The sequence below is a fragment of the Tachysurus fulvidraco genome, chromosome 2 (genome assembly GCF_022655615.1).
Source record: "Tachysurus fulvidraco isolate hzauxx_2018 chromosome 2, HZAU_PFXX_2.0, whole genome shotgun sequence".
In the NCBI taxonomy this organism is placed as follows: Eukaryota; Metazoa; Chordata; class Actinopteri; order Siluriformes; family Bagridae; genus Tachysurus; species Tachysurus fulvidraco.
In genome coordinates this window covers 19,724,408-19,749,754 of record NC_062519.1, presented here as the reverse complement: position 1 = coordinate 19,749,754, position 25,347 = coordinate 19,724,408, and the positions used below count along the sequence as shown (strand labels likewise).

Genomic DNA, 25,347 nt, shown 5'->3' with positions numbered 1-25,347 from the left:
TGTTTTAGATATAATAATGTGACGAGCAGGACCATCCACCTTCTGCCTCTCCTCCCACAGAAGATCCTTCATGGTTGACGGAGTGCAGCTCTGAAGTGCACATACAATCCCACTCTATTCCATGTTCACTCGAGCCTCTGCAGCGCCGAGCCCAGCAGCTACTGGCAGTGACACAGGGACGATGCTTGCCTGTGGGCTATTTTGCTTCTCTATGTTTTTAGAGGAAGTCTGAAATAAAAATGCACAAGAGCTCTTCACAGATAAAAAGCTAACACTGCTTTTAGGATGTTTAATATCACTTAATGAGTTCAAACTGCTATTAATTCGCTGACCGGTGAGACTCGGGGTATTGTGTTCGTATACACCTTCATGTTAAAGGACGTTTGGCATTAGAATGTGTTTTAAGCAGTTCTATTAATTTGATAAGAGTCTTATTTAATTTGGAAACTTTGTCGATTTCCAACTCGGTCTATAAGTCTGTTTAATGGAAACCACACTGGTTCGGTGCACACGGCTCTGATTCTAACACACCGCCATCTGGGAATGGGGTATTTCGTAAGACTTTCCTTAATATGGATATTATAGCTGCACTTTGTTTCTAACCACCACAAGCTGCAAACAGTGCTACGTGTTCGACGTGGCCCGACCCTATTAGCCCCGGTAGTGCAGATAAAATTCATGGCTTCTTATCTACCTAACCAAGCAGTAAACATGTTAAGGGAGAGTCCGGGGAAAAAGAGGCAATGCGGGATATTGAATTAGGACAAAACACTGTGGTTTTGCTCTCCTCACGTCGTTCCTTCCTCATTAAAAACAGCATCTTCCTTTCTTCCAGCCGCCGCTTGAACTTAATTATGGCGAGTGTGCCGGCACCGAAGGCCACGTGGTTTCTCCCACCGCTCGAGTCAAATGCGGTCTGACAGGATGAGCTGCGGTATGAAACGCTGCACACTGACTGAGTGAAACTAATTTCACAAACTGTAATTGCTTTGCTTCAGGCACAAGAGCACTTCTTTTGTTTACATTAAAGAACACCACCAATGTCAAACGATGTTCTCCTACTTTCAAATTCAATACCGGAACCATCAATATACAGTACAGTACATCCACTACTGTAAAGATTTGCTCAAAACGCAGCATATTAACACCCAATAGACCAGAATCCCTTAACAGATAATCTTAACACTGGCTGTCGGAAATTTAAACGAATTTTGTCAATTTCAAACAAAGCGAGACAAAAAGGACAAATCCGATTTTTTGATGCCACAGAACTTTGTGCATGGGTGCTACACAAATGTTGTCGATGTGAAGTAGATAAAAATCTGTGCAACGGTGCGGGCCAAGAGAGAGAGAGAGACTCGATAGCAGGTGGTCAACTGCAGCTCAGCAGGTCTCCATTCACATTATCCAAACAGCCATTTAAAGACAATACCCACTCAATACGCTCAGTCAATTCCGTTAGTCTGAGGGTGAGAGGTCCAAAAAAGTGCTCTTTAACATGAGCTAATAGCTATTAGTGAGCACAGAGGGAGCAAAAGTGTTTGAACCGAAAGCATTATTCTGTCGTCAACAGCCGCGTGAAGAAAAGGGAACGTTAACGACGGATGGCTACGGCGAGACGGGGTGTGAAATTATAGATGCCATCTTGGTTGTGGCGAGTAAATAATCCCTTTACAAACAAATTAAGTGTCACGATTTGAGCTTCTGTTGATCCACTTCCTGATTCGTATTTGTTATTTAGCCGGCATCTTTTGGATTCACGTCTCTGCAGTCCTGCTACAGAGGACACATGAGGGACACGTGTACAGAGAGGACATGCTATTGTACTCGCATGGCTTAAGGAGACATGCAAACACACACCCACACAAAGCTAAAGCAAGAGCATATCAGAAATTAGCATGTCTCCAGCTGCAAACGCTAAAGCCAGTGCAGACTTGCAGCTGATTAAACAACATGCAAATGGTAGAAGTCATTAATGAGGTTAGGCGAGTCTGAACTCGACCGAGTCTGCACCGTTCAGAAATGCCTGGAGTCATGTTTACAGTCCACATGTTTGTGTAACATGGAACATTGTTTTTAGTCGATGACTCTTCGATGCTGTACAAAGACTTCTCTCTCTTGTGGTGATCATCGGCTCTGAGAGGAAGCTGTGGAAAGGGCGGCTCAGCACATGGTGGTCTACTGATGAAGCTTTGGGAGGAGAGTTAGATCTTTGGCCTAGTAATTTTCTGGTCAGTTCGGCTCTACGATCCGCCGCGTAGGTGACACTGATGTACATGCAGTAATGAATTCGCGGCACTTCCTGGAGCTTCTGGGGAGGTGTGAAATCAAACAGCTATTATTATGTCCCTTGAAAGCCCCATTTCATTCACACGCTTTGATCCAATTTAAAAAGTGAGATCCATTCTACGGGTAATGCAGCTCTTCACGGTTTCCTAATTAATACAAAAAACGCTATTTTTTTTTATTCTCTCTAATGCCGTGGACAATGTGATATAATGAGAATAAATCATAAAACAAGAATAGGATCGAGTTATCCATTTATGTGTGTGTGTGTGTGTACGCACATAAGTATGTCCAGAGCTACTCTTCTCTGACCAGGTAATGAGAATAATCAGAGCTTGAGGTGTAACATGGCCTAGAGCAGAAAACAGGAGCACCTTCACATTGTGGTTCATTTCATCGCTCTATTTATGGAGCTCTCTCGCTTCTCCCCCAGTTCCAGGCTAATTTTAAGAAAGCTAAATGAAATGGGTCGGGACTGTACCTTAAGTTTAACTCCTCTCCTCTCCATCTATCCTTAGAGGAACTAAAGTTCAGCTGGCCTAAAGACTTAGCTGAGGATACACTGACTTATGGACTCCACAATCTAAAGTCATTAACAGTGTTACTGTAAAAAGCTGGTGGATTACAAAGTACTTCAACTTAAATCTGATAATAAACTGTTTATTCATCTCTGGTGTCCAAACTGGTCAATAAAATTAAAGGTGGGGTCTCCGATGTTTGAGAAACGCTTCAGAAAATGAGCCGGGACGACAAACTAAACAAAAATCAAAACTAACGTGTAGCCAATGAGCAGAAAGGGGTGTGTCTTGTCGATATGGGCGGAGAGTGTGATTGGTGCGCATGTGTGTCATTAGCAGAAAGCGGTTTTAACATTGACATGGAGGATAAAAACAAAGAAAGAAAGAGAAGAAAGGCTTACGATAAGGCAAGAAGGACGTGTTAATATAGGATCAGCTTTCCAGCGCTGGAGAGAACTGAAGGAGCAGGAAGTTGGCCACATATTCACAGGTTGGAGTTTCCCGAGTCAATAACTCCTGAGCTAAACGCTGTTACTACACAAATAACACCTCTTTTCTATCGTAGTAATGTAGAGAGGCAGCTACAACCGCGTTTTGTGTAGTAATAGCGTTTAGCTCAGGAGTTATTGACTCGGGAAACTCCGACCTGTGAATATGTGGCCGACTTTACTTAAGACGGCGAGGCACTTTTTTCCTTCTCGATAGGTGAGTAACGTTGGTTTTGCTTTGTTACACAGAACTAATATATGCCTTTGTCCTTTACATGATTATTCTTGTGTGTCATTTTTGCTTGTTTGTTTATCTACAATCGTATTGTTCTTCCCTTCAGCTATGATAGACACGTTTCATTCTGTTAGTCACCTGGGTTACGTATTTATGTGTGGGCGGAGCTATCGATACAGGGGTGGGACCCATTTGGGTTAGGGGCGTGTTTGTTTTGGTGATTTTATATGTCGACATTGGCTTTCAAACATCGGAGACCCCACCTTTAATGAAACAAACGAAATGAATACTCCCTCGTACGTTATTTGAGACTTTTTTTTTTAAACATCTCACATTCCAGCACATTTTATCATTTATTTCACTCCAGCACATTTATTAATCTCCTCACTGACACCCGGGCAGAACTGGCTATACTAATCACTATTTATTACACTCAGGAGGCAAAAAAAGAAAAAAGCCACCTGCTCAAACAAGCTGGAAAGAATCACAAAATGAATCAGTTTAAATGTATTGGTAGAAAACCATGAACCACACTGTCTGAATCTGTTTGAAGACATTTCTGAAACAGTGTTGTCTTCACTCACAGAGTACGGTGGGTCGTTTTTAATTGTTAGTGTTACGTAATGGACGTTCAATCGTTCCAGGCTTCAGTCAGATTTAGTGTCAGAGCTGAACCCCCTGAGATTAGGAAATGTTGCATGAGGAAAATAGGAAATATATGAATGACTAAACTGAAAAAAAAAAAAAATAAAAAACAAACAAACAAAAAAAAAAACCCCGCTGTAGGGGCGTGGACTGGGAGTACATTTTATTGGGACTGGGAGTACATTTTATTGATAGCCATGTTTGGTGTGAACAACCATGATAGGATAAATACAGCGTGTGATGACTTTAAATAACGACTTGTCTGGCGCTTTCTTATCAGTGAGGAAACAGTTCAGGTCTGTTGTTCTGTGCTTGAGCAGGTATCGTTATCTTTTAGAGCTTACTTACCTTTTTTTGGACTTTTTTTTTTACGCTTGTTATTTAATTGACCGTTTGTTGATATTAAACTTCGGACTAATTTTTCAGTGTTGAGTATTTCATCTTGAAAGGTTGACCACGTCCATGTTGACCACGTCCACTGCCTGACTCTACATACTGAGATGTTGCTACGTTCTGGTTTTCACGCTTTACTGCTCAATTGGCATTTCATAACCCTGGGAAAAATGTACTAATCCCACTTCTAAATTCCAAGTGTGAAACCTTCGTCTACCCGGGATTAAGAGTTTGGTTTACAAGGACCATAAAGTACAGTGTGAAACCCCTACAAATTGAAAATAATTTCCCTGTAAGATTCTGTATGTAAGGCACAAATAAAGATAGTCGTGTTCTTTTAGTCTGTTTCTTTAAATGCAGAGCAGAAACACAGGGGGAAGGAGAGTGAAAGAAGGAGAGCAGTGATGGTCAACCAGGAGTAAGAGGCCAAGGGACTGTAGGGGAATAAAATAAATGGAGTGTATGTGCCACTGAAAGAATGACAATGTGTGTGTGTGTGTGTGTGTGTGTGTGTGTGTGTGTGTGTGTGTGTGTGTGTGTGTGTGTGTGTGTGTGAGTGAGTGAGAGAGAGAGTAACTGTAGTGTTCGCCTGGCTGTTGGTCCCCTGTCTCTCCTTCAGCATTGATTTAAACAAGCAGCTATTGAGAGTTAGATGATCACTGGCCTGAAAAAGGACTGTGTGGTGTGTGTGTGTGTGTGTGTTTATGTGCGTGTAGGGGTTGTGTGTGTATGTATGTATGTGCATGTAGGGGTTGTGTGTGTGTGTGTGTGTGTGTGTGTAGGGGTTGTGCGTGTGTGTGTGTGGTGTGTGTGTGGTGTGTGTGTGGTGTGTGTATGTGTGTAGGGGTTGTGTGTGTGTGAGAGTGTGTGTGTGTGTGTGTGTGTGTGGTGTGTGTGTGTATGTGTGTGTGAGTGTGTGTGGTGTGTGTGTGAGTGTGAGGTGTGTGTGTGTGTGTGTGAGTGTGAGGGGTGTGTGTGTGTGTGTGGTGTGTGTGTGTGTGTGTGAGTGTGAGGTGTGTGTGTAGGGGTTGCGTGTGTGTGTGTGGTGTGTGTGTTAACCCAGTGTGATGACCTTCTATACAGCCTCCTCCCAAAAGACAGACTGCTGAAGCTAAGCCAAAGAGACAAGCTGCACTCAGAGGCTGTAATCCATAAGAAAGCAGCAACAGCTTCATGATCTTGAGTATGAGAGACTCAGAGAGAACATTTCACCTCCCCTTCACAGGACACCATCCCACCAGAAATGAGTCTCATTACCTAAAGTAGCCGGTGAACGGCAGCCGACTCGGCGTCACTGAGCCCGACGGCAGCCGAGGTTCTGTCAGCGTGAAGGATCGTGACCACTAACAGGACGAGGCTGGATCACATGACATTCTCTACACAAAGGAGCAGCACTACTGAAACGTAGCAGAAACACGATGGCAGGAAAAAAGACACATACATGACCTTGAATGCCATCTCTTTAATCTCCGCCTATCTAATATAACCTGACAGGGGGAGCATGTGTTCTAGCACATGGTGTTAATCATTCATCTGGATATCACATCATGCCCTGACACAAGGAAAGATCTTAAAGACTGCTGAAACGGCAGAGTGTAAAGTTGGTGTGTGAAGACTCTCGAGCCCGGTGTGACAAACTCGTCATCGGCACGACACGGATGTCATGACAGAACGGCAGAAGACCCTTTCACAAAGAGCGCTATAAGAGATGCGGTGTGGGAACGTGTTGTCGTGCGCTTGATGGAAGACCCGTCGAGGGTCTGTTCACCGAATCCCAGAGTTTCTGTCATGAAATCATTTAAAATAATAAAAGCGATGAGATTCTTCTCATCATCTCCGCAGCCAAGTGGAAAATGACTTTGCATTCCAAATGGCATTTCATAAAGCAGACAGCCTGCCTGCTTCTTTCGTCAGATTACTGCGCTGTAACAGTCAGAGACAAAACGCAAGAGCGTGCGCGAACCCGAGCGGCCGTACGCGCACGCTCGCTCCGTCTCATTTGTAGCACGAGGAAGACAAAAGGCACAGGAGCATGAAATCCATTTTGGCGGGTCATGTGCTGAGCCGTTAGCTTGGCGCTGAAGAGCGCTGTCGGGCTGCTAATTATCTAGCTTTATCTCTGCCCCCCAGGCCTGCGCTGAGGAGTACACACCAAGTTTAAACCACAACACACACACACACACACACACAGGCTGATGGCTTGGCTTTAGGTCAGTTTTGGAGATTTGCTATTATGGACAGAAAAGAGGGACTCGTTTTCCACTTGGTTAAAATAATAAAATGTGATGTAGTAAGAAGTAAAACTTTGGCCACTTTAAGATACCTGGACATCTCGCCTCACTATGAACACACCTGCTCCTGAGATCACACCTAAACAAACAGCATCGTTAAGACCAAGCCGAGACAAAGTTCTAGTGACGTTTTGTTTTTTTTTACTAAAGAATATAAAAGAACATTAAACAACTATGACTTTTAAATGACAGAGATATAAATAACATATACAGATAAAAAAAATGTTCAAGTTATTAATCAAGCTATTTAGAATCTGTTTCCTACCCAAACCCACATCGAATATCGACTTAGGGGCTTTTTACACCTGGTCACTTCCTGCGTTTTCTGTGATCCGATATCTACCCGATGGTAATGTGGTTGTTCAAGCCACATACGTCAGCGCTATACTCCTCCCAAACGGAAGTACGTCACTCGCAGGTGATCTTTCACCCAGACGTCTCTTCGGGGCTTAAAACGCACTGCTGCCGCCAGCGAAAACGCAGCAAACAGTAAACGATATTTTTTGTAGCATAAACGTCGTAATGAGTTTTTACGTCTTCTTTTTGATCGCGTTCTGAAAACCACATACACCAAAGTGTGTTCTGTTTCAGTTACCCCGGAAATGAGGTCAAATATATTAGCATTTTGGGCGGGAGTAGAAAGATCGGATCGATATCCTATTCGCCGAGACGCCTAATGTAAATGGAACAGTTTTAACAAATCAGATGGCTATCGGATCAGAGACAAGACAGTGTAAAAAGGCCCTAAAAGTCTCCACTGCTCTGAACTGCTAGACACACTCATACATCCAGGCAACAAGCAGTGAAGTTAATGTGTTCACCAGGAATTAAACGTGTTAAGGTCCTAGTTAGCTAACAAGTATTTCAGAAAGCCTGAGGTGGAGCTACTTCCTTCGGGCCATTTGGCCATCGGACCAGGATGATACCTGGAGCTTGGACTTTTCAGGGCTTGTCTGAGAGACCCCGACTACATCAGTTGGGCTTTTTACCCGGCACACTGTGTCATAATGCGTTCGTATCATCAGTCACTGCATTGTATTCATATTCTGCATTTTGTCTATTTATTTTACTTTTAAATTCGTTTCTGACTCGGTTCAGTATGATGGTGATATGACTCATTTATATTGCTTTAACAAAACTATGTCGTTTGCCACAATCCTATAGCATTAAGCTGATGTTACACAGATAGGTCCCATTCTTAGCTAACCAGTTTGTGGTGTCTGCTTGGACAGCACTTTGGTTTTCAGTGTCATGATACCACAAAAACATAAAACGTTACGTCTTGAACGTCCCCACATACACGGTCGAGCTTCGAGAGACTTGTAGGACTTCTCCCATCCTTTCTCTAGAATAAACACCAGGGTAGTATAAATCTCCACAGCTAAGCTATAGTGAGTGGGAGAAGAATAAACCTAGTATAACGACGTGGAGAAAACAAGTCCGTATTAACGCCCAGGGATCTGGAACCGGGCGCCTCGTAGTGCTCGATCATCATGAGATTTCATCCAGATTGCTTTTAATCATTTTACGCTAGTGCAATTTGGGTTGTTTTATGATTATGAATTCATCATGAGGCTGCATATAAAGCAGACACTGTGAGCCAGTGATCAAACTTGGCCTAATCCACTTAATTAACTGCTGATCCATTTTAGGTGTGTTCCAATTGAGTTGCAGCTCAACTGGGTGGACTGAAGTTAGCTATGTGCATTAAACCTTGCACACTAAGCAAAGCAAAAACCCTGGAAATAGGAATAGAAAGATTATCATCCATCATCATCATCATCATCATCAGGTTTATTGAGTATGTTTGGCACACAAAAGGAATTGGGTTCCAGCTTTTGGAGACCCTAAAATGTACAGATATAAAGACGAACATGATGCTTACCACAAACATGGCTCTGAAGTTGCTAATGTCTGTGAAGAGCTCATCCACAGACGTCTTCTTGGGGTCGATGGCGAAATACTCCAACATGTTGTGGAACAGCGTGTTCATGTTGCTGTGCATGATGTCCAGTTTATGGTACTGTTCCTTCGCCTGAGTGAAGAAGCTGTGAGGCTCTGTAGTTAAGGAGTATTCACAAAGTGTGTGTGTGTGTGTGTGTGTGGGTTGCTAAGAATATGAATACAGATACATTTACACCACAGTGCAGCCGAACGAATTCAGATCAGTGTTTGAGTCATTTACTAAAACTAGCAGCTCTGGTTTTAAAAGAAACTTAACATCCTCTTCTGTATTTTATTGTTTACAGAATAAGGAGAGCTGGTGGCGGTTTATTGATGTCAAATTGATGTCAAGGTGTAAATGTAAAAGTACGAGTCATTATTATAAATAGAAAATAGATATATGAATAAATAAATCTATAAAATTATTGATATTGTTGTAGTTGTAGATAAATAACCCACTTCAGGTAGGTCTCACATGACCGCACGGTGGACGAGTTTCCTCCAGCTGCACGCTTGTTCTCCGATTCTTTCAGCTTGTACTTATTTGAGAGATCTTAGTAATTCATCTTTGGAATGTCGTGTACTAGACGCTCTACAATCACTACTATTAGCTCTGGCATGAAGTAACCGGAGCCACATTAAGATATGCACGTGTAAGTATTCACGTTACACCTTCTTGCAGCTGATTTAAACCAAACTCTGCTCTAATGGATCCGCATGCTGACGTGTATCGGGTTACAGTGGAGATATCATGAACATTTAGAACAACATCTCAGGGAACGTAAATTACACCCTATAAAGATTTACTTGGCCTGTTACTAGCAGCGTGGACTCGTTTATGATGATGTTCGTTTTAGCTCAGCTCTGTATTCACTTACAGTGGTTAGTAAATGCTATTACACACGTTTGAAAGACAAATGACCTTGTGCACACACATGCACCCACACCCACGTGCACACACATGCACCCACACCCACGTGCACACACATGCACCCACACCCACGTGCACACACATGCACCCACACCCACGTGCACACACATGCACCCACACCCACGTGCACACACATGCACCCACACCCACGTGCACACACGCGCACCCACACCCACGTGCACACACGCGCATGTGCGCACACACACACAAACGCATTTGTGTACACACACGCATGTGTGCACACACACGCACGTGCACACACACGCACAAACGCATTTGTGTACCCACACACGCATGTGCACACACACGCACACATACACACGCATACACACACGTACACACACACACAAACACACGCACACACACACACATGCATGCACACACACAAACAAGCACACAAACACATGCACGCACACACATGCAAACACGCACACAAACACATGCATGCACACACACAAACACGCATGCCCACACGCATGCACACATACATGCAAGCACTCGCACAAACACGCATGCACACATTCATGCACACAAACACACACGCGCACGCACACACACAAACACACACGCCCAAAAACACATGCATGCACACACACGCACGCACGCGCACACTTTATTAACTCAAAAATAGTGGGATGAAAACAGAACTGACTTGGGGGAAGAGGTGGGTGAAAATCTTTGAAGTAGATCAAAGTTTTCCTCTCACAATAGCAAACGAATAGGGAGCTGTCCACATAAAGGTACAGACGAAGAGAAATCAATGGCCAGCTGCGGGAAGAGGGGTTGAGAGAGAGTGGAAAAAAAAGATAAAACAGAAAAAGACAGAGGGAGAAAAAAAATCTGCGTCTGATTCGAGGGAATCAGACGTGTCAGAAGCTAAAATGTAGATTTCTAACTAAACCCCTTTGTGACGCCTCGTAGCATGAACACAGATCAAAGAGGCACACGTGTCGAAATACAGACATAAACAAATGAATATAAATCCCCTTTAGTATTCCATACATCAGACATCAGTGTTATTAAACTTACTTCAAATTAGCATCCTCGAGCTTTGCATTTCAAATCATTCCTGCCTCAAGTCATCTGAAATATTGGCAAACTGTTGCATCTAGTGTTTGATTTGTACGGATGCAAAAATAAAAATGTCTGTGTGCGCTTTAAAAAAAAACAACAACAACTAAACTGTAGGTCCATGTTGAACTGCTTCGTGCAATTCTCTCGAAACAAAACAGGGGCTTAACTTCAGGTCCAGGAAATTTGGGACTGCAAATATTCTGACTTTAATGTTGTCTTAAATATTAATCTTGTTTGGTGCTGTGGCCTCAGTCTGTGACAGCTCATCTCACAGCTCATCAAAACCTGTGTGTCCGAGAGAGGGGGGGGGGGGATGGAGAGACAGAGAGAGGGGGGTGAGAGAGAGAGATGGAGAGACAAACAGAGAGAGAGACAGAGATGGAGAGAGACAGAGAGCAAGAAAGAGAGACAGAGTGAGAGGGGGAGAGAGAGAGAGAGAGGGAAGGGGAGAGAGAGACAGGAGTGAGAGAGAGAGACAGAGAGAGAGACAGAGATGGAGAGAGACAGAGAGAGAGCAAGAGAGAGAGACAGAGTGAGAGAGAAAGATGGAGAGACAAACAGAGAGAGACAGAGATAGAGAGACAGAGAGCAAGAAAGAGAGACAGAGTGAGAGGGAGAGAGAGAGAGAGAGAGAGGGAAGGGGAGAGAGAGAGAGAGGGAAGGGGAGAGAGACAGGAGTGAGAGAGAGAGACAGAGAGAGAGATGGAGAGACAGAGACAGAGATGGAGAGAGACAGAGAGAGAGCAAGAGAGAGAGACAGAGTGAGAGAGAAATATGGAGAGACAGAGAGAGAGATGGAGAGACAGAGAGAGAGACAGAGATGGAGAGAGACAGAGAGAGAGCAAGAGAGAGAGACAGAGTGAGAGAGAAAGATGGAGAGACAGAGAGAGAGATGGAGAGGCAGACGGGGGGGGTGGGGGGGGGGCTCAGTGATGTGTTTAAGTGAGTTGGAGCTGAACTTATGATGTACATCATGCTCCTGTGTGGGTTTCATGAAGGTGTGTGTTGGGCTGCAGGGTGAAATGTTTCTGACAGGAGCAGCTCTCTGTTTGACTCGGCTCACGCCGGTGAAGCTCTGTAAAACCCAGTAATGCCACAGTATATAGGAGTTCTCTCCTGTCACCCGGCCCAGACGTCCTTCTGTCATAACGACTGACGGATTAAACATCATAAACTGCCCTGTAATGGAGTCTGATCTCCTCTTCAGGGCTGTAAGTTAACTTTGTGAGCTGCTTGTTTATCTATTAGCCCACGAGTAAGTCCATTCATTTATACACAAACCAGCCGATAATCAAGCTGATGTGACTGTAACCTCAACACTGGCTTCCTCCCACTTGTGAGGCTGAAGGGATTCTGGATTTAGACATGACTCACTGTCACATTTCATCCCCTTTTATTTCTTCTTGCGTCGACTCTTTGTTACTGAAACATAACGATTGGTTGTGTAATCATTTTGTGCGGTTTACGCCCTGTCAGAACTGCTTTGGAGAACCGTCCCAAACTCCTGAAAGCCCAGAGCCCTGATAATGTATCTGTTCATCATGCAAGCGTGTGGCTTAAACGAGTAAACATCATGGCACGATATGTAAAAACGTATAAATTACACATCGGTACATCGTCCGGGGCGAGGATTATACCGCGTTGACGAGGAGTGTTTAGTATAATTCTCATTATATCGGGAGAGTTTTAAGTTCAAAGCAAACTACTGCAATTTATGATTTACACTTGAACAAATTAACTGTGTAAATGTTCAGTACAAAACTTTTCTGCTGCGTTAAATTGAAAGAGACAAGAAGCTCCACCCTATAAACTTATTAGACTATTCTAACTGCTTCACATTCAATCCCGTCTCAGACAGTCCATGTACTGGCACGTTTCAGGGAGAAGAACATGAAGAAACCAGACAGGGATATGAGCAGAAGCCTAATTAGTGGAAAGATGCAATAAACCTGAGTCTAAAAGAAGGGACAGTGACTAGAGCTGAAAAACACACAACACACACTTGTACATCGTGATTTGTCCTCGCTTCAGTATGGCTTTTTAAACCCATAAACACCTACATGTGGTCGTTACGAGAGAACACGTGGCAGCCGAAGCCTGGATCGATCATCAGGATGGAGCTGGACCTGCGAGTGTCAGAGAGCATGGGGTTCATGACTTATTCACCAGGAGAGAGGAGCCGTGTCAGCGACCGCTGTGCCTTTGCTGGGCGCTCCTCTGCATCCTGAGGGTGTACTAATGACAGAACTTTTCTGCTGACAGAGTCCACCTGCACTGTTGTGGGTTGATTTACAAAGTGAAACATCTGCTCGCACCACCGCATCACTGATGTAAGAACAACACCGGGGAATTAATTGCTTAATGAAAAGTATGTGTGTGTGTTTCTGCATGGGAGACTTCATTAGGTCTGTGTGAAGTAAGGGGGTGGATGGAGATTATGTTAACAAGGACACGGCAATGTGAGGCATGTGGACCCTGAGCTAGAGTGAGAGAGAGAGAGAGAGAGAGAGAGAGAGAGAGAGAGAGAGAGGGGTCTGTAAGATGAAAAAGAAGACAATAAAAGTATCTGACCTGTCAGCATCAACAATGATTGCTCATTAGTCAGGTTTAATAATAGCAACCGGTGAATTCTTTCTAAAGAAACACTCAATGACCTTCACATCTGTAAATCAACTATATACTGACACACACACAGACACACACAGACAGACACACACAGACAGACAGAAAGACACACACACACACACACACACACACAGAGACAGACAGACACACACACTCTCAGACACACACACACACACAGACACAGACACACACACACACACACAGACACACAGACACACAGACAGACACACACAGACAGACCGAACCCTCAGGATGAAGCACATCTGTACCATAATGATCTGAGGCATGTGCTGGACAGCTCCCAGGACCAAGTCTGACACACACATTAGTGCTAATACCACTCGGAATGAGACCAGAGAGAAGACACTAAAAGGTGAAAACGAACGCTTCGCAAGAAAGTGGAAGAAACGAACAAATGAGAGCTGCTAAAATCTTTGTGAAGCTTCACAACCACATTCTTCTCTTATGTGTCCCTTTCTTACTGACTGTAATGCTGCCACACTGCAGGAATGAAATGCCTTAAGAGAACAAACACAATGATTACATAATGATAGCAAATGAACCATTACAGTGTAGATGTTGGTCTTAACACTGCCATGGAAAACCAGACAAATCCTGCAGTTATTTTACTTTGTATGTGGGGAGGATTTTCACCCACAATTAGATTTATAAATCTTCTGTAATATGCAGTAGGGACAGATTGCCATCTTGTAACCCTATGATTCAGTTTCTTAATTAATGCTTAACTCCTTTTATCCAGAGGCCAAAGAGGAGAGTTTGCTCCTGTTGTGTTGTGTCTGTCACGTCTCACTCCACAGTGGTGTTAATATGAAGCTCATATTAAAGTAGACACTCAGGACTTCATGAATTTGTAGTTTCATCTGGACTAGCCGAGTAGGAGCGATCAAAAATGTTTGAAATAAGTAAAGTTCTTTACTCGAATGTTTGTATCTTTAAAGTAAATGTTGATCTCGAACCCATTTCTGCTCTCTGAATGTGCTTGTTCAAAATCACCTAACATTTTAATACATCTTCTGCTGCTAAAACTCGGTGTAACGTTATCAACAGAGGGAGAAGAGCGTCTTATATTTAAGAGCCTATACTGTCTTTACAGTCTGGTCCATATGTATTTGGACAGCGATTTGAAATTAAGCGATCGGCACGAGACGAAGTTTAGACTTTCAGCTTTGATTCAAAGAGGTTTTACAAAACACTAGGAACAACTTTTAGGATTGGTAGCCCAACACCTTAAGCACTAGGCTACCACATCCCTACCACATCCTTTGCAGTCATTGACTACCTGATGTCTGGAACCCATGAACCTCACCAAACACTGGGTTTCCTCCATTAAGATGTTTTAGCAGCGCTTTAACACTAACACCCTTCACAAGCTGACTGTATTTCAGACTGGAGCAGGGGAATAACTGCATACCGAGAAGCCTGAAGCCCGGCCAAGTGATGGATTAAATAATTCTTTAAGTGGAGAAATTGAGCTCGTCGGTTCTCTGGAAACACCTTCAGTACTCAGCAATCACACTATGCTGAACACCTGCTAGTTCACAATCTGTCCAAGCCGCACTGAATGCTACCATGCTGGAAATGACGACTTGCTGGTGGAGATGACGGTAGGGCTGGAGACTCATCCGCAGGACTGTGCGACGCTGTGTTGTGTCAGTGCACTTAATCTAGCGTGCGACTGAAATGTTATGGAGATGTGCTGATTGACTTGCTTCTCTGGTTCATATTTAAGCCCCAACGCTACTGAGAAACTTTGGACTAAAGGGCCTCCGTGCTATATTTCAACAGGAAACACCATGAGGGCATCAATCACACAATCAAACACACACACACACACACACACAGGACATGCAGGATAATGATCTCCCCTGACTGCCTCCTGTCCAGTCGTGTCAGAGAGAGCAGCATCTAAAAGAAAAGGGGAGGGTAGGAGCACAGGTATCACTTCCAGCAGCTCAGCACTGCATCAACACTACACCGTATCATGCTTTTAACTTCCATAAAATAAAGGATTAGCGTACGAGAATTTGGCCTCTTTCTGTCCATCCCGGTGTAGATGTGTGTGTGCGGTGAAGTGAGATAAGGAAGTGATGATAATAATAATAATGCACAAAGTTGTTCATCAGAAACCTTCAGACTCGAGTAAACAGGAAACCTAAAGTAAGTGCTAGAGCTGAAGAGCACCCCAGGCACTGAGAGTGAAAGGTAGAGGAAGACGGAGCATGAGGCCGTGTGCAGAATGGAAATGCAGTGTGAAACTTCATTATTGAGCACATACCTGCTTGAAGCCTGAAGCATGACCTGCTGACATTTGTAGTTAATAATTAAAATACACAGCCAGACATACAAATGGAACTGGGCTCTGATTAGAAAGTGAGAGTCAGAGTGTGTGTGTGTGTGTGTGTGTGTGTGTGTGTGTGTGTGTGTGTGTGTGTGTGTGTGTGTGTGTGAGAAAGAGTGCAGGAGGTTCTGCAAACAAACATTGTGCTTGGACACCTGCATTTGGAACAATATAAGTGTAAGTCTGAGTGTGTGTGTGTGTGTGTGTGTGTGTGTGTGTGTGTGTGTGTGTGTGTGTGTGTGTGTGTGTGTGTGTGTGTGTGTGTGTGTGTGTGTGTGAAATAAAGGATATGGCCATCTTGCTGTAGAACATGTCATCTTGGTTGTCAGGGGAGCTGAAGGTGTCCAGATCTTTCTCCAGCTGCAGCAGCTGCTTTTCCATCTGCTTTAAACTCTTCTCCAGATTCTCTGCTGAGACTACACACACACACACACACACACACACACACGTTTATCAGAAAGCAGCAACACAGGGAATGATGTCCATAACACACTGGTGTGATCTAATAATGAGACACGCAACTATAAAAATACTTGACTGGCAAACACTGGCACCAATTATATTCAGTTCATTGTTAGCCATGAGCGAATGGTGATGAGAGACCACTGCCTGGCTAAATATAAAAGGATGGATGTCCAGATTTCACAGGAAAAAAATTACGAATAATTTCACACCTAAACCTAATAAAATCTTATCAGAGTTTCAAGTTCGCTACCTTCATGACCTGAAAACTGCTGTATGAATTTTTTTATTACAGGATTAGATAAACTGAGATGCTTCTCTGTGTGTGTGTGTGTATTATTAAGAGTTTGTTGATTGACACCCAGGTGACTGTGATCACTACACTACTGTAAACCTTTATAGAATAAGAGTAATAAATAAATAAATAAATAAATAAATAAATAAATAAATAAATAAATAAATAAATAAGCAGCTCAGCTTTGAACATGCTCACAGTGCAATATAAAATAGAATGCATTATATCCATTTAAGCAGAAGATAATCGAGCAAAAACTCTATCCCAAAGGATCAAAATATAATGTAAGCAGTTAAAAACTGCACGTTAAGCACCGGACAGAAAACTTTTTTAGGTCCATGAGCGCACAGTCTACAGTGAGGAGGTGGTGGTATTATTATTATACCTGTACTAATGATCTCAAGACAAATGTTTGAATAGTTTGTGTTTGTCAGTGCATCTTAGAAGTCAGGGAGAAATCAACCTGATTATAAAAGATGTGGGATGGGGCGGAGCTTCGAGGCGGTTCAATTCATTCATTCATCTTCTACCGCTTATCCGAACTTCTCGGGTCACGGGGAGCCTGTGGGTATCTCAGGCGTCATCGGGCATCGAGGCAGGATACACCCTGGACGGAGTGCCAACCCATCACAGGGCACACACACACTCTCTCACACACACACTCACACACTACGGACAATTTTCCAGAGATGCCAATCAACTTCATGCATGTCTTTGGACCGGGGGAGGAAACCGGAGTACCCGGAGGAAACCCCCGAGGTACAGGGAGAACATGCAAACTAAACACGTACAAGGTGGAGGCGGGAATCGTACCCCCAACCATGGAGGTGTGAGGCGAACGTGCTAACCACTAAGACAAAGTCCCGTCCGTCCCCCTCGCCGCCCCAGTTTAATTCAGAGAATTTAAAAACACAAAAATTGTCAAATAATTGTCCACATTTATATGTTGACAGACTCAGCGGTGGTTGTTATTGGCTACAAGCTACACCCACACACGAGTGTGACAGCTTGAGCATGTGAGTTTGGTGCTTGTTTGTCATGTTTCATTAGGCAGTATAGATTTTCACAGAGCTTCAGTGTACCACAATCATCTTTATTAAGTACATCACAACACCAGCACACACACACACACGATAACGAACATAAATAACACACAAACGTCTCAAAATAGACAGTCGCAGCAAGCAGAGGACAAACGAGTTCACGTCGTATTGAATTTAACACATTCGACATAAACGTGCTCATTTATTCAGTGCTGCATCTATTTAGAGAGGCTGTATGGCAAACCCAGTAACTTCACCGAGGCGCTTTAAAGTCAACACAGAACGCCGTGTGCTTCTGCACATCAAACAAAGAGACGCTGCGCCGTCCTCCCTTTCTCCTCAAGGCCACGGTGAGATTAGCATGCTAAAGACAGTGAGGGTTGCTGAGTACAGAGGAGGCAGGGAAAATGCTGCAAGAAAGAGGAAGGCGGCTCGGAGGGCATCGGAGTGGTCTGAGAGTTCGTAGGAGACATGTTTTAAGACCACACAAGTCTGGAGGAAGTAGGTGTGTGTGTGTGTGCGCACCTGATTTAGACATGGTTTAAGGAGAGAAACTTTTCAAGGCAGTATGTTCATGCACTTACTATTACTCCTTTCATTCCCATTCTTCCCACAGAAGGACATTAAAGATTAAAAAAAGTAGATTTAATGCATAATTCATGGTTTATAGGGTTTCCTCTGGTGGAACCAGTTTCTTAACCCATGCCATAAACATAAGCATTGATGTGAACCGTGGTGTGGTGTGAATGTGTGTGTGTGTGTGTGTGTGTGTGTGTGTCCGTGGTTACTGACACGCATACTGAATGGTTATTAATGTATTTATGTTAAACGTCAGCCATGATACTGTGACACGTGTGTATAAAGTCAGGCTCTACACTGGCAGGTTAATCAGCCTGCAGCATCACACACTATTTTATTTTCTTCTTCCCCACAGTGAAGACACCATGCAAACTGAGGCTTCCATCATTTCAAGATAAACTGAAGATACTGGGGGTGGGATATAAACAGCAGTTCTTTTCTCTGAGTCAAGCTTTATACAGATGACCCTAAAAGCCTGTGGTTTCTAATTAATCCCTGGTTTCATTTGCGCAAGTCTTTGTTCTTCTTCCAAGTGCTTTTTAAACACAGTTATGTCTACACTTTAAACTATATACAGCTCTTCATGAGCTCTGCTTGCACAAGGTTTGTAAATGTTCTAATAACCCTGGATTTGTAGACTCTGTTCTGTTTCAGATGGATTTAGAAACATATAAAACTTTGCGCACTGAACAGTTGTTAATGCCAGATAGACTGGATGGAGTGTTTCAGAAGCTAACGATCTACTGGAAATCTCACCAGAGTTTATAGTGAATCAGATTGGTGGGTGTTGAGAGAGGTCAGAGGAGGAGGCCAGAGTGGATCGAGCGGTGAGAAGAGAAACATAAAAACCTCAACCTCAAAGCTTCTTTCGACAAAAACCTCAAACCCTGCGGCGGGATTTTTCCAACAGCGGGAAACCAGTTTGGGTTCCACTTCTGAACACGAATCTTGATGGTAAAGATCAGCATTTGGTGTCAGCAGGATGGACCCATAGATCTGACCTGCATTGTGCTGATGGTGTAGGAGACCACATAGTACACTGCTGGTACATCATTACTACTCAGACACACTGCTTGGTGTGAATCATGCAGTTCAGGACACAAATTCTAAACCTTCACACAGTAAATGTGTAATGATTTGGAGCTGTGAGATCGATCTGCACAGGGGACAGGGAAGTGTGCGGAAAAGTCAAAATCTTACATTCTGTACCTTTAACAAAGAGGATGAGGATGAAGAATTTAACAAGGCCGTTTATATGACAATTTTTTTAAGCTGTCGTGATCCTTGTGGACTTTGTATAGAAATTGAAGGAGATAAAACTTGAGTAAGATGAGTGTGCGAGCAAACAGCTCTATTTCACCAGCGGGTGAACTCAGGGTCCACACAGGGCCAGGACTTTATACCCTTTACTCTGAGCTGTTGTGTATTTATGGCTCAGAGCAGAGGCATGAAGCTGCTTATGTGTTTGTGGGCACTGGCAATGGGGAGGTCACTGACCACTGATAGATAAAGGAGGGGTTATATCCACCATTTCAACAGGAAGACAAAATCTTAAACCCGTAGAGGGAGCAGGAGTCATAGATGATCTGACCATTCTGGTAATCAGTAAGTCTGAACAAAATGACCATCACCTCTCTCTCCATCTCTGTCTCTCTATGTCTCTCTCTCCATCTCTCACTCCCTCTCCCCATTTCTCCCTCTCCCCATCTCTCTCTCTCTCTCAGCACTGGTCAAAGCTAGAACCAGGAACTAAACCTCTAAAATTCTAAGCAGAACTACAAACCAGTTCACAATTTCCCAGTTCACAATTTCCAGACTTACTTGATGGGCTCCTAATCAGCACTCTTCCAATAAGCCGGACAAAGTCTTGGAGACTGTTTTTAATTTTATTCAGCATGTTTCTTGCCTCGTATGTGCCTGATTTACATTTCTGATTACTGTCTTGCCCTTTAGGTTTTTCTAATTTTCTTTAAAAAAAAAGTTATTAAGTAATGGCCCCCCACAACCCCACTTTTAACTTAATGGTAGATACACTTAAGGTAAACAACGGCTACAAATCTTCTCCTTTGCTAACAATCATATTTTACTCGTTTCCTCGTCCGATCCGGACGCACCGAGGATGACCCAGGATTTCTAATGTGTGAATGAAATACAGAAAATGGTGGCTGAAGTATACAGTGTGAGATCAGGGAGCATTAACACATTAAGCATCCTCCATGCTACGTGCTGTTGGCATGGCAGCTGGGGGAGAAGTGAGTTTGGCTTTTGGTAAACATATGAGACAGGAGCACTTCTCTCCTAATACACAACCTCTAGCTCCCTCTGATGGAGCAAATGAGGAAAGGAAGCAGAGGAGGAGACATGGTGAGAGAGTGATGAAGACTATAGAGGACACAGACAGGGGGTGGAGAAAGGGGGGGGGGAGAGAGAGAGAGAGAGAGAGAGAGAGAGAGAGAGAGAGAGAGAGAGAGAGAGAGAGAGAGGTGAAGATCTACACAACTCATGCACATACTGACAATAAACTGCTATAGCTGGGCTCACTAACAAATATAAACAGAACTGAACAGGGGAAAAATCTGTGTGTGTGTGTGTGTGTGTGTGTGTGTGTGTGTGTGTGTGTGTGTGTGTGTGTGTATAAAGAAGCCAAAAGTCTAAGCATACAACTGAATTGTATGATATCAGGATTATGATGAATACTTCAAACAAACATCTGATTAAATGTCTTTACACCTCTTCTGGCTTTAAGAAACAAATAATCTATCTACATCACCTTATTCTACATAACCTCCATCCATCCAACCTTATTCTACATAACCTCCATCCATCCAACCTTATTCTACATAACCTCCATCCATCCAACCTTATTCTACATAACCTCCATCCATCCAACCTTATTCTACATAACCTCCATCCATCCAACCTTATTCTACATAACCTCCATCCATCCAACCTTATTCTACATAACCTCCATCCATCCAACCTTATTCTACATAACCTCCATCCATCCAACCTTATTCTACATAACCCTATTCTACGTCACCTTATTCAGCTCCTACAGTACCACTCTTGTCTCAGCTGTGTTTACAGGATAGAAGACATATGTTAATGGAAAACAAGGATGTGCCTAGCGTGAGATTTTACTTCAGAATAACGTTGTCACGTGAGTCCCAAGTGGAACAATTGGAAAACACTCTCTCAATTGTTGCAAAATGGTGAGTGCCAATTCCTGCCATGTTGTGATCCAAGTTTGCAAACTGTCATGCTCACTGAAAGGAAGGAGGACATACTCTCGCATATTCGCTCCTCTCTCCGGCTGTGAGAGTAAGTAAGCGTTAGAAAAGTTGCATGGCTTCATCTGTCTCATAGGAAGCAGTTAGTCTTTTAAGAACATTAATGATCTCTATTTGGCTATTTATATATTGTGTATTGTATGTGTGTGTGTGTGTGTGTGTGTGTGTGTGTGTGTGTATGTGTGTGTGTGTGTGTGTGTATAGAATAGAGCATGTTCTTGTATTTAGTTAGGCTACATGTTGTCATAGCTGAATTAAAGTGTAAATTGTATGTCTGTGTTTTCAGATTGTCTCTGTTATGGAAAAGAGAATAAAGAAGTGCGGTTTGTGCAGTGATGAGGTTTGAGAGCTTAGGAACATCACAGGACAGAATAGAGAACTGCCAGACAGATTGTAAACAAACACTACGTTCCTAAATAAAGTTAGAAGTCTATCCATCCCCCAGTAACTTCTACCTCCATGAGAACACGGGACTATTCAGCAGAGAGTAATTAATAAAAACGTTGCCGCCTCTCTGGAACAATACAAACGCCTCTCCGTCTGAACCACTCTATTTGACAGAGAAAGACAGCAGCTGAGGAGAGAGGAAGAGGCAGAATAATGGATGGAAATAACTGTAATAGAGTAACACGATTAGACTTCGCACACAGGCTTCTTTCAGGGCGGCGCGGATGTGTTACCCGTAATGTCGACCGATTTGATGAGGGACGCCAGAGTAGGAGCTATTAATGAAATGTGGAAGAGTGGGAGAGAACACAGATAGGCCATTAGAGAGAGAGAGAGCAAGCAAATGAAGGAAGATAAAAAGTCAGAGGATGTGCTGTTGGTGTCTGGAAACAGCTTCTGTCAGTCAGTTTTAACACTGACCTAATTCAAGAACCATTCCAGGAAGCAGAAAATGTTCAGCTAATAATAATAATAATAATAATAATAATAATAATAATAATAATAATAACAATGCGCAAATGATTAGTAATTATTTTCTAGCCAATTATAGCAATATTTAATGCATTCTTTAGCTTTAAAACCAATTTTTTAAATCTTAGAATAAACCAAATACACTTAAGTGCATGAGCAAAGCAAAAAGCCCCAAAGGGCTCAGCAAGTCCCACCACACCTAATGCTGTTTATTAATACAGTGGCATGAGGCCCAGCCATGATTAATTACCAATGACTATTCCACCCAGAGACAACACTAAATGAGCTGGGCCCTAATTAAAAAGGAGGCACGCTATTACTAATGAACACTGCCACTTTATTCCACATGACACACAATTTCACATACACAGCCAGCTGATCCTGATGAGCTGAACAACAAGCCTGAACGGAGGAGTGACTGAAGTGTTCCTGATGGCCGATACTTCTGCTGAACGTGTTACGGTTCTCTTGGTTCTCTTATGAAGCATGCACTAATGTGGTGAGACAGTTTCGCTGTTGTGTCATCTCTTCGCTTCTGGGATTGCCGAGAGCAACGTGACCCAACGCAACGCTACTGTCATCAACCCATCATCCCCACAAACACACATGAAATACATGACGTAACGTTCTCGTGTGCAGTCCGTAATGAACACAGCGCTGCATGCCATATGACAGTTCAAACAGATCGGACACAAAGGTGCTGTAGTAGTGTGTGTGTGTGTGTGTGTGTGTGTGTGTGTGTGTGTGTGTGTGTGTGTGTGTGTGTGTGTGTGAGTGTGAGTGAGAGAGAGAGAGAGAGAGAGAGAGAGAGAACATGGGATGGAAGGATGAATAGGTTTGATGTGAATAGATAGATGTTTCTGATGCAAATAGATGGAAGAATAGAGAATAGGAATGAATGGTTGGATCTGTTGTGGACGGGTGGATGGATGGATGGATGGATGGATAGATAGAATGTGTGTCAGAGACACAAATTTAGACAGTCAAGCAGACAGGCTGATATGCAGACAGACAGACACACAAACCAGTGAAGATGAAGAAATGAGGGACGGACAGACAGACAGACAGACAGACAGCTCTGATGGGGCTCTAGTCAACAGACAGCATATTTTAGAGTAGAAAGATAATGAACTCTGTGTATTCTGGCTCACTGTGCAGCGCTGAAGCTGCGGAGGATCACCAGTGATGGCACATGAGCTGGCGCTAGAGAGAAAAAACACACCAACACACCAGCTGCACAAGTCAACCTGCTCTCTCACACACACACACACGCATGCAAACACACACACTAATCTAAAATCTCCAACGTTTACACCAAACACAAACACATTAGAAATGACAGAGTTGTGTCTTATTCATCAGGACACTGTATCCTGATGAATAATGATGCCAGTGTCAGTATAATAAAAGCCTCCTCACAGCAGAAACCTTAACAGCATTAAGTGGTGTACATGTGCTGCACATGCCATCTGCTTTTCTATCCTAAATTTATTTTTTTTATGCACATAGATGAGAAAAAACCCAGGTAAAGATTTCTCATAAAATATCAGTCAGCTTTATTTGCGGTTTTATAAAAGGCCCACGGAGTAAATGTACGATTGATGCTGTTCAGAGCATGAAAAGCCTTTGATTACTGAAGTGGTCTCACACTGCATGCTGAATATCGTACAGCACGGTGGAGCTGAACACAGGACAGACGAGGGGAAACTGGAGAAAGTTTGAACAATGATGTCGCCGAAACCATCAACGGTGACTCGAAAATAAAACCGCCAGGTCTTTGGAATGGTATTACTCATCATTCTCCTATGTCATTCATATCTAGTCTGGGTTTAACGTCAGCTCATGCACATCGGTGCCTTCCTCAGATTATGGTCAGCTTCCCTGTGACGTAGGATGAGCGGATGTTGACTGATTTCACGTGAGAGCGTGTGTTAGCCTTTACACGCACGTATCCGAATTTCTATAAATCAAATACGTGGTATAAAGATTTATACCAAAGACAGGTTCAATTCTTTGATCGATTCTGATTGGTCAGAAGGTGTGCTTTAATTTTACACAGTTAGTCATGGTTGTTCTAATATTCAGATTTTTTTGGTCACGTACACAATAAATACGACATGCAGTGAAATGCTTTGATGCGTTATTGTTTCCATAGCAACAGCTCGTTTACAAGGAGCTCGTACCTGATCTGAAACTAATTAGAAATCGATTTCCGAAATGTGTTATTGAACATATAATAATGTACAAAAGTGTCTCAAAAGTCTCAATTTTAAAGACCATAAAGACTTTATCATCATTCTTTTACATTAGCCTTTAACTATGCCTTCGGCAAAAGGAGGCCGTGATGCAGCAGAAAAAGCAACAGCACAAAGATGGTTTAAAAGAACGCGTTGTGTTTACACGCAGAACGCCAGAGTGCTAGAGACAACTTCGTGTCTGCTTACAGAGAAACAGCAATCGTGTAGAGGATGTTATAAACAACGTGTAAATTTCCTCTGTACGTGTAAGCTTTCGGGATGCCAAGTATAATCGTTTATTGTGATGTTCCACAACATTAAAACTAACCACAAACTGATAAAATGCTTATGAATTAAACATCGTAATTGTTTGCAAATGGCTGCAGTACAAGTGGAGTAACACACACCAGACGGAGCGGTTATATGCTAATAACAGCCTTCACGTTGTGCCAAAATGATATTTCAATCTGACCACAGAATCTGCTGCATGTTATTTCTTAAGTAACGAAGATAAAACATTGCTGTTCCACATGACGTTTAGCTTTTAATTACTGGTGTAAGGTTTATCCTGCTCAGGATCACACCAGATCCAGAGCCTTTACTGGGCACAAAGCAGAATTACACCCTGGATTAGAAGTTAGTTTATAGCATGGCTGTTTGTATGTTCTCCCAGTACGTACTCCAGTCACCCCCCCAGTCTAAAAACGTGTGTTTTAGGCTCTTTGGCATCTCTA

The 25,347-nt window shown here is 43.0% G+C and overlaps 1 protein-coding gene across 2 annotated transcripts in view; it reads right to left on the bottom strand.

Moving 5' to 3' along the window:
* The window catches only part of diaph3 (diaphanous-related formin 3), a 287,316-nt gene that overhangs the window by 78,718 nt on the left and 183,251 nt on the right, over positions 1-25,347 (bottom strand). For both annotated transcript variants that reach the window (XM_047808135.1, XM_047808138.1), the window contains exons 26-27: positions 16,081-16,205; positions 8,742-8,906 (exon numbers count right to left, since the gene is read on the bottom strand). In XM_047808135.1, the coding sequence (XP_047664091.1) occupies positions 8,742-8,906; positions 16,081-16,205 (290 nt within the window). The remainder of the gene's footprint in view (positions 1-8,741; positions 8,907-16,080; positions 16,206-25,347) is intronic.